This window comes from Borostomias antarcticus (assembly GCF_949987555.1).
Source record: "Borostomias antarcticus genome assembly, chromosome: 3".
In the NCBI taxonomy this organism is placed as follows: Eukaryota; Metazoa; Chordata; class Actinopteri; order Stomiiformes; family Stomiidae; genus Borostomias; species Borostomias antarcticus.
In genome coordinates this window covers 7467174-7478130 of record NC_140236.1, presented here as the reverse complement: position 1 = coordinate 7478130, position 10957 = coordinate 7467174, and the positions used below count along the sequence as shown (strand labels likewise).

The window sequence follows — 10957 nt, the reverse complement described above, 5'->3', positions numbered from 1 at the left end:
TCATGTGGGCCAGGAGAGCAGGCTACCAGGGTCCTTGGTCTTCATCCTCAAGGCCACCAGACCCGAGGGCTTGTACTCTGTCTCTGGGCCTGGCTCGAAGGAGTGGGCCCCCAGGCCCCCGGGGAAGCTGTGGAGGGAGTAGAGGCCGTTGATGCCCGGGTGGTGAGGCGGGTGGTGGTGGGAATGGTGCGGGTGGTGGGGGTGACTGGGAGATGTAGGCATGCCCATGAAGCCGGGCAGGTTGCTGTGGGGGTGGGAGTTCATGTAGGGGCTCATGCAGGAGGAGGGCATGGCGTCGGCGGCCCCCAGGACACAGCCCCCGCCGGCCACCGCGCCGCCTCCGGACCCCGCCCCCGGCCACAGGCTGCTCTGCATCTAGGGGAGGGGAGAGGGTGAAAGGTCAGAGCTTATTCCCATTTCTGTCCCCATCACATGATGGAAGGACAAATGCTTGCCGCGCGCACGTGCCCTTGCTAATTTCCCCTCAGGGAGAGGGAGGAGAGTGAAGGAAAAGTAATGTCTGCATCGGCAGTGAAAGAGTCCCCAGCAGCGCCCGGCGTGTGGGCATGTACCTGGTATGTGTCATGGCGTGGGAGGAGAGAGATATCGTATGTAGCTGCGAAGTGGTTCCGCACCTCCTGGATCTTCCCGTAGCGCTCTCTCTTCCTCCACTTTGCCCGGCGGTTCTGGAACCACACCTGCCGAACGGGTCGAGAAAAGTGGCGCCATGTTAGTTTATGCTCTTCCTCACAGTACAGTTGAGCCCTTTTACAGTTTTCAACTTCACGGTTTCAGCTTCACAAGCCCCTTACTGCCCCGTGTCCTGCTTCTTATACTTGTATCAGTACGGCAAGTATGAAAAGTACTGTACTGTAGCAGGCCTACGCGCCGGTCTGTAGCCTCTGGAATATGTAGAGAGGGGGTCGTATGCCCACCTCCCTTGTTCTCTGTAAAGCGCATTGTGTTGCCTCTGGGTATGAAATGCGTTATACAAATAAAGCTTTGATTGATTGATCGATTGATTGATTGATTGATTACCTGCACTCGGGCCTCTGTGAGCTCAGTCCTGAGGGCCAGCTGTTCGCGGGCGTACACGTCAGGGTAGTGGGTCTTCTGGAACACCTTCTCCAGCTCCTCCAGCTGGAAGGTGCTGAAGGTGGTGCGGTTACGACGCTTCTTGTTCTTGCCCGACAGGTCGATGGAGTCGGCGATGGAATCCCCCGGCAGACCGTTGGCCGGCTCCTTCAGCTTAATGCAGCAGTCGGAGCCAATCACAGGGTAGCCCATGGGCTTCGGAGCAGCTTTCTCTGCAGAGGAGGGAAGGGAACGGAGAAGGAGATGGACGAGGGGAAGAAATCAACGCATCATTTGTTGTAAGTTCACTCAAGAGTTCTTATAGTCATTTCTGTGAATAGGCTATATGTTCTGATTGTAACCACTTAATAATAGTTCAGAATCTAGATGAGACTACCCTGTGAATCACGCACAGCACACACCTAACAGTGGTGACATTGACATGGAAAGGTACAAAGCCAATACAGCCTACATCAAGGCCGTGGTTTACATACACTGGTAAGAAGCAGTGTCGTAATTGAGATGATAAACAGGATACAGCTATATGCAGGCTTGGCTTTACTCAGGAGACATGACTAAGACCAGGCAGCGGAAGTTGGGTTAAAAACTAGCGATCTGTTCCCATGTTGTGTTTCAAGGCTCCTCTCCTAACTCCCAAACACAAGGTGGGTGCAAAGAAACATCCCAGCATGTGTGATGAGCACGAGGCACATATCTGCAGTTAACTCTCTTTTTTATTTTTATTTTTGTTGAGTTATGCTTATCCTGTTATGGTTTTCGTCAGGTTTGTCCAGACACAACATTCCTGTTCTCTAAAAACACACTGTTGGTCCACTGTTTCCCCCCCTCCTAGTTTTGACAAGTTGCCTTAGATTAAGGTCATGAACTGATGAGTAAAAGAAACAAACATTGATGTGTTTTCCTTGTTGGGTTCACACAGATGTGACGTTATGGGTCATTTTGGGGACATATTTCTCTGTCTATGAGTATTCTTTGTGATGTTGAGAGTAGGTTGTTCCTCAGCCAAAATGCTTGTGAAAGAGCTGTGAAACCGACTCATTATAGGTTTCTGAGCATGATATGTTCTGAAATCGAAAATACAAAAAATCTGCAAGAGCATTGGGATCAGTAGCTGTATGAAAGTGTTCATTTGAGAAAAGCTATAACTTATATAACTATAAGTTAACTGTTATGAAATATGGCAGTACTGTATGTACAATATACAGCACACGGAGCCTATATTTCACAACACCAGACATCTACTCATATTTGGACGCCTTCCATATAATCCCTCAAGACACTGACTTCAGGCGGTTCACTATTGCAGCTTTTAGCTGTTAATTGTGTCTAGCCCTGAGTCTCTAAAGAGAATCTATTTTCCTCAGTCCCATCAACAGGCTCACACAGGGGACAGTTGATGAGAACAGTACCTCAACATCCTCATAATTCAGTTAGCTCAAAACAGATTAATTCACCACTACATAACATCCTCCTCATGTCCATTTAGCTCCAAACTCACACCATAGTTCATGTTGAAAAGAAAGAAGAAGAAAAAATTCTCGTCAAAATGTGCGCGCATAAGAGAGACACCCTAGTGTAGCTTTTAGTCTGTCAAAAACCCACATCCTCTCTCCAGTTGGAATTGGAGACACCGAAATGCATATTCAAGATAAAGTTGAAATGAACATATGTGTGTAGACTGTATAACATGAACCGTGCTATTCCAGTAAACTGACATCACCACAGAGGTAATTTGAGCCGTTCTCTTCCTGGCCTCTTGTTCTGTACATGAAGTACTATAGAGTCCAAGGTCTTCTATTACTGCTGCTGGGACAAAGGATCATGAGCGAATTAATCTACCATTCTGTAAAATGATTCACACAACATTTGACAGGTCAACCCTTGTAAATGATTGTTTTCAAATAACGAATCAATTTTTTTTTAAATAAAATAAATACTGAATAGATTTTTAAAAAATCTTGTAGACATCCAGTATTCACTTCATCGATGTCGCCAGGTCACTGTAATATTAATTCTCTTACTAGTATTGCTTTAGATAATGTTCAAACACTCCCTCTACCTTCTACCATACGCCTTCAGCAATAGACAAAACAGGAAGACATGTCTGCCTTTGAAGGTGTGTGTGTGTGTGTGTGTGTGTGTGTGTGTGTGTGTGTGTGTGTGTGTGTGTGTGTGTGTGTGTGTGTGTGCGCGCTCCGAAATGCTCACATGCAATGAAGTGCTATGTGTGGACACACTCCATCTATTCCCAACTCTGACACAGATAGGAGTGCTGCTCAGGTTTACCTTCTTCATAGTTCCCACACTGCTCTTCATGTACGACGACCATACTTTGCCATATCCAAGCTTCAAAGCTTTGGTGAGGACCACAGTAGAAATACGTTTTTAACTTTGTATTCATCCTTGATGATTGTTGTTAGACACAAGTTTCCTTTGTGTATTTTAACTTCATTAAACTAAACTAAGTTACAGGATTCATATAGAACTGTATTCTAATCATGAGGTCAATAGTAGTACAATTGTTTATATTGATTTAATTTATTTGAACGAATGTTAAAATACATATAGTACTTTATCCCATTTGGGCAACAATACATCAATTAAAACATATACATGTTTTTATTTGTGTGTGTGTGTGTGTGTGTGTTTATCTATTATTATTTATTATTCAAAACTGCAGGAAGTGAATAGAATCCTACAAAGAACAAATTGAAACTAAGCATGACATTACTGTATAGTGAATAATGAACTGGAAACAACAGGATTCTCCGCTAGTGCGTCTTCTTTGGACACGAATCAAACTGATGTATATTATTCTAGTCACAGATATCGCCAGTCTTTATTAAATTTTCCTTCGCTACATTGAAGGATAGACTACGAACATCAATAAACATACAACTTTATAGAAGCACCCCATCCAAACTGTGTTGAATGTCTCAAGCCATGGCATTCATAGGCTATATAGATCTTTCTTTTGCTTTTTTCCCCATCAAAATGATCTTTTCAATCACAAATCAATATTTAAATATTTTTTGTTTTTATAATTTAGAATAGGCCTATAGGCCTATAATCCATTGGGTTGGTGGAAAAATGAAAATACATTATTGTCCAAATAAAAAGTGAAGAGAGATGTCTCACTTTTATGCGAATACTTCACAATCTCTTATTTTTTTCTAAATTCTCTGAATTGTTAGAGATAAAACAAAAACAATGTATGACTAGGCTATATGTATGTAGGCTATGTATTGTATATATTTATTTACTTAGGCTACTTTCATAAAAAGATTAGGTTCGTGGGGTAGATATAGGCTATCCTATGTCTGGAGTTCCTTGATGTTAAATTTACTCATTGCCTTTGCAGAGTTTTGACAATGGTGACTACCGAGCTGCACCAGGAATTGAATGCGTAAAGGTCTATAGCCAACACTAATCATTTACTCAGACGGCTGCCGAACTGACCTTTAACCCGCATCACTTAACATCAAAACTAATTGCTATCGCCGGTGTCAAGTGCAGAGAATACTTGCTGACATATTTATCATGTTGAGAGTGTGTCTGCCGCCAACTGTGATGGACACAGATCAATAAAGGCCCACATATAGGCTTGTAATAAGTTTATTCTTTATTATTATTATCATTATTATTGTTGTTGTTGTTGTTGTTGTGGCGTGTTAATCAACAAGTCTGTATTGCGTTAATGCTCTTTTCTAAATTCAAGTCGTCCGCTGTTTAAATGATGGATAATGGGCTTGTGTAAGATTTCTAAAAGAGGGGATAGCTCTTCAAAGAAAACCCACTGTCATTTTTACAATCCTAAACATGATTGGCACTATTTGGTTTGGCACTCTTTAAAGCCATTTACAATCATGTTTTCAGTAGCTTGAAGGGACTTTTTCTGAGACTAATCGAGGCCTTCACCAGACATCGTCATAGCCATAGAATAGGCCATAATAGAATAGAATTCAGCTGTATGGACTTATATTCTATCACATATAGGCCTACAATATTTTTATGAATATACAGTAGATCAAGTTTTCAGGCAAGACCTTAAATATTATTGACCATGCATTTATTTCTCAGATATAAGTCTAGTATAGGCCTATATTTTCACTCGCATGATCATATGAAGCAATTGAAGAAAATCATGTTCAAATAATGTTCAATTACTATTACTACTACTACTACTACTACTACTATTATTATTATTATTGTTGTTGTTATTTTTATTATTGCTATTGTTGTTGTTGCTGTGTTTGTGTTATATTGTTTATTATTATTATTATTATTATTGCCATTATGTCCATGGCATCTGTCTGTAATCATGGTCATATTTAGAAGTAGATTTGAATGAAATCCCCACTTACCTTCTGTATTATTGTCATAAAACGAGGACTTCCCGGATATTGATAACCCTTTCTGATCTTGGTTATTATTATCCATGTACTTGTGTTTGGAAGGCGAGGCGCGAGGGTTTGCTGAAGCTGAGCCATGCGTAAAGTCCGCGGGAGTGTCGTTAAACCTTCCCATGGCGGAGTTGTAGAAATCCCCCCGAAGACTGAGACGGTGCTGGAGAGGAATATGTTGCGTTGTTTTCTGAAGCTCGTCACAGGGAAGGAAAGAGCCGGAACCATGCTCCAAACCCGGAGAGTTTGCCGGCGTTGTCCTGTTTGGCTGCGAAGAGAAAGACAAACAACTTTCAGTCTCCATCGTATGGTCCAGCATGCAGTTTAACGACCTGGGTCCTAGTGAAAGCGCCTGTGTGAGCGTGCGAGAGTGAATTTTTTCTTCTCTTCATTTCAAGTGGGTGGGATTTCGAGGATCAGAAACAAAGACCCGTGAAACAGATGAGGAGGAGGAGGAGGAGGAGGAGGAGGAGGAGAAGGAGGAGAAGGAGAGAGAGAGAGGGGGGGGGGGTGCGAGGACAGCAGCCTGATATAATCCGCCAAGAATTCAATCACGTGTAGTTCCTGTCCCTCCAATTAACCATTTAATTCCTCCTTCATTTAGTTATCAAAACAAGAGATCACAAAGTCGGGTGTAGAGAGAACATTTTACGCACGACAAGCATTTTCTTTTTGCGTACAGCCAACACAAACCTGAACAGGCCCAGGTTTTAGGCTACAATATGATCCAGGTACTGTCGGTGGTTTGGTGAGTAGGCCTACATTAAACGGGTAGGCTACATCAAACCACCGACAACCACTGACAGTTTGCATTGCTTTGAGCAGGGAATGCTGAACCATCGCAACTTTCATCGCCTTCATGCCACATACAGTAGGCCTATGTATATAATGTGTACTGGTTATTATCCGGAATAGGTTTAATTCCGAATCATTATCACTCGAGAAAGAAAATGCCCTTTGTGTATTTTTTTTTTTTTTTTTACTGGAATACAGAAGGCAACAGCCAGGAGATGTGTGCTCAGGCCAACACAATTGACAACACGAAATCATTTTAATTTTGCACAATGAACCTGTGGTCTACTAAAATATAGGCTAATCTAATCATCCATCAATTAGGCCTAATTCCAACACGAATAATGTGCAGTATTATCAAACATTTCTCTATCTACAGCGACAATTAATCATTTGATAAACCACTAATCAAAATATAAAAATAAATTTAAAAAGCGTAAGCCTATGTATGAATAGCCTACATACCTTACAGGCCTAGTGTAGAAGTCTTTACCATAATGCAGTAACCTAATTTTATGTTCAACCGCTCGCATTAAAGCATGAACAGCAAACGCTTTCGATTCATGTTTGATTTATCCTGTAGGCTGCTGTTAATCACAGGACATTAGCTTCTATTATTGATCAGCACATTTGAAACAGCTCGACCTGGGGTTTAAGGAAAAGTGATAATGAGAACCTAAGATAAAAGTTGATTTATTCGTTTCCTTCCGTTTTGGACAAGGCAAAATTGTGAACTTATAAACGTGTTGCCTTTATCTTTACACCTTGGGATTTTATAGGCTACTACAGTTTATTTTTTTAAAATTTTTAAAGTATGTCTCTTAAAAAAAAAAAAGATAGCCTAATACTAAAATCTTATTCTGCATTTGGATTATCGAGCACGAGCATAAACTACCGTTATCCATGCAACTTCGAAAGTAAGTTGAAAGTAAAATCTGTCGAAAATTTCAAGGCGTCGGTAGACCTAAGAGTTGTCCAAATGAAATTATTAAAATAGATCATGTCAAAATGCAATTATTAAAACGCCTCATGTCTGACATAGGCTATCATCCAAAGCTACAGAAAACAAAGGTATGGGCCTATAGTCTATCCCGATATTGCTGCAGCAGACGATTTAACATGGTTTATTAAAATCTAAACGTATTAATACATTTTGCCTTAATCGCCCTTAAATGTTAGAGATTATAGGCTACATTAGCATAGTTAATTTAAACATGTTTTCAGTGATATGATATGAACGGTTAGTAGCCAGGTGTGTAGCCTATTGGTGACTAAAGAAGTGAGTATACTGTAGCAGAAATATTAGTTTTTACATTAGTGGTGTTTAAAGAAGTGGGTATAATGTAGGTCCATGGATAAAGAAGTACTCAGTATACCTCCGTATACCCCCCACTACACCACTGCAAGTAGCCATGCCTGTTTAACTTTACATCCATGGGACTGTAAATACTCGCATCTGATGATGCACTGAAAATAAATCCGATTTTCCGTTTTCAGTGGCCTAAATCTGTTTCAGTTGGACTTACAGTATCAAGGACATGCAAACAAACAATCAAAAAGCTCCGTGAAATGACATCTCAGTCATTCAAATAATGTTTTATTGAAGTAAAGGAAAATAGAAAAACAATCGATTATCATAGCCTATATATTTGTGTGTGTTTCTATATCCTCAAATAAACATGACAATGAACATTAAATAAAACATGTTGGTAATAACTGTATTGACATTTATGATGTAACATTTATATCAACAAGTCATAGTATAGGCATTACACAAGTTGACACAAGAGAAAACAACATTCTTCCTCCATGTATAAGATAGCAAACACATTCAAAGTTGGACTGTGAGATTAGTGGATCCATAAGGCTGTTGATATTGATGTGACATCTCCAATCTTCGCAAGCCATCTCTAAACACAGAGCACTTACAGACTTCAGAAATTGCCAGATTGGTTTTGAAGAAGTCTCATAATCTCCCTGGATACCTATGCAGCCGCACCAAGCCCAATTGATGGACAAGTGTGTAAACATGGGCTCCATTTGCTTTGGGAGGGGAACACAAGCTCCATTTCATTCAGTTTTCGGCTCCAAAAGCTGTCAACAGAGGGGCGAAGTGTATATCACTTCTATAGCAGTCCCAAATTGCATGTGCAGTTAGAGGAAAACGTCCACCGTGGCAGAACTGTTAGTTCTGACCAGTGCATCACTCACTTTCAATTATTTTCACTTGGAAAATATTGCCTATATAGAAATACACCATGCAATGAGTTGAAACTGTTTTCCTTGTGTATTCTGCTGAATTTGTGACACCTGCAAATCATTGAACCTGGGAATTTTTATTCTGTCTTTAATATCTGAATAAAATAACTGCTATTACTTTCTGTTACATTACATCAAATGTATCTGTAAGCTATCCTGATGCACCGATTGTCCCACCACCACACACTGCATGTACTTTATTTAATAAGATATACTCAAGAGTAAAGATACTGTACCGAACAGTACATTAACGTTCACAAACATCCAGCTTATCGCATCACCCAACTTATCGCATCATCGTGATTCGTGACGCCAAAAAAAGAATCACTTCAAGCAAAACGGTGCAAAACCTCCCTCTATATGCTGTTCACAAATTACAAAGACATGACTGCTTAACAAGTAGAGAAGACTGGGTGCTTTAAGATCTCCTTGATTTGTGTCCTTAGGCATAACCTAATTAATGTGCAACATGACTTGGATTAGCGTGTTTGGGTCAAAAGAGCACATAGGAGCTGGAGAGAGTGTGCTGTCCTACAGTAAGCTATCACACACACTACCATCTTTCCCACCCTCCTCCCCTCTGCCTTGAGTGAATACACTACTCAGACCCGTTTACAACGCCCGTCTAAGTGGACACTTTGGACTAGTTCCATTTCAAGCTCCACAGCCTCACCCTGATCATTAAGGAGACGAGCTCTTCAAGATGGATGGCGGAAGGAGCGAATGAGGGTTCTGCTGTTCCAGTCTCATGACAAGTACGCATGCTGTAGCCCCTGCGATGGGAACAGTCTTGAAATTAAAAAACCCAGCTGTGGTACGGTCGAAAAAAACGTGTGCGGCGCTGTGGTCTCTTAGCTGCCACAGGTATACTGACGTTTTTTATGAGTCTTGCGTCAAGAGAGAAAGGATGATGTGGGAGGATTATGGGGGAATTTTATTTGCTGAGGAACCAGAGTCTGCGTTAATGCCAAGTTTGTTTCCTTATTTCTATGAGAAAAGTGTGACATAAAAGCATTACCTTCCCCAAACCACGTTGGATAGCAAACAGCGAAGCCCGTAATAAATAGGCTTGAATATGAAGTGTCTATGAAGAGTTAGTGAGAGTGTATCCTACCTCACCCAGAGACACATCCAAGTTCATCCTCGCTAGGGAGAGGAATAAACTGGACAAAAACCGTAGTTGGCTTATCATGGATATCTGAGCATCTCCTGCCTTTCCTGGTCCCCTCCGATCGCCCAGGGTCCTAAACCCTGGCTGCCAGGACCTGTCCTTGGCATGACCCCGCACAGGAAATCACTTCAGCCTGCCGAGAGTTGCGGGGCTCCCCTGCCGCCTCCCGGCCCTGGGCACAGACAGCCCCTGGATCAGAGTGAGGGTGACCCCACGGAGCCCCTCCACCCTCACCCCTGTAGCCTCAGGCTAGGCTGCCTACTTCCCCCCATCCCCCCCACATCCTACATCCTGGTCACAGGGAAGGACTCTGTTACACCCTGTTACACCTTACCCCCCACCCACCCACACACACACACACACACACACACACACACATAACTAGTAAATGATGCCTTGAATGTGAGTTACAAAACCCCACCTGTCCAGGGTTCAATTTCGCAAGTTGAATGTGTCCTATTGTGTCTTTAAGGAAGAGCATACCAGACAGCGCTGTGGACGGCGCGCAGGCCAGTTCAGTGTGAATGGAGGAGAAAGAAGGGGAACTGACCTGATCCCTCCGACCAGCTTGTGGACGGAGATCGGCCGAGCTGCTCGTCAGACGGACACCCTAGCACCCCAAACCTCTTGTATGGGCCAGCCATAAACTCTGTTTGGACTTGTCAACATCTGTGGCTGCCCCTCTTTGTCTGGCCGTGAGGGCCTGAAGCCTTTCCCCTCATGTAGGGGCCGGGTGACTCAACCTGAGGTTTGCGTTAGAATAGGAGAAGCCGAGGGAGGAAAGGCCTAATTCAATTACACACCATGAATGCACAGCGATGGTCCCGCATTGAGTGGCCTGTAGTGCCCCTCTGAGAGGGGTCCTCTGTCTTACAGACCCCACTCTGTGTCCACGGGCTCGCAGGCCAGCTGAGGCTCTGACTGACAGCCGTCGACCCCTGGGGGTCATCCCGCTGACTGGAGAGAGAGGTGCAGTCTGGGTAACCAGTCTGGGGTGTGTGTGTGTGTGGGGTGGGGACGGAGGGGAAGGGAGGTGTTACTGGGAAGTCGGGTCACTCACTGTCCTCTCATTGACCTCACGAGGCATTGGCCGGGGCGCCACATCGGCGTCCGGTGAATAGACAACGGTCAAGAGCCGGAGCTGGCAGCGTCTGAGAGAGGCGTTGTGTGTGTATTTCTGTCCGAGTTGTGTCCCGTAGACGCACACAGTAATCCATTAATTCTGATGGGATCCTCG

The 10957-nt window shown here is 43.0% G+C and overlaps 1 protein-coding gene across 1 annotated transcript; it reads right to left on the bottom strand.

The window, feature by feature from the left end:
- alx3 (ALX homeobox 3) lies at positions 1-5813 on the bottom strand (the record flags this gene model as incomplete). The annotated part of the gene is made up of 4 exons (XM_084436352.1): positions 5460-5813; positions 1039-1307; positions 573-698; positions 1-375 (listed from the first exon to the last, which is right to left on the bottom strand). The coding sequence occupies exons 1-4, from the start codon at positions 5800-5802 to the stop codon at positions 1-3; spliced, it is 1113 nt and encodes a 370-aa protein (XP_084292478.1). The 5' UTR covers positions 5803-5813.
- Between the last annotated feature and the right edge of the window lie 5144 nt (positions 5814-10957).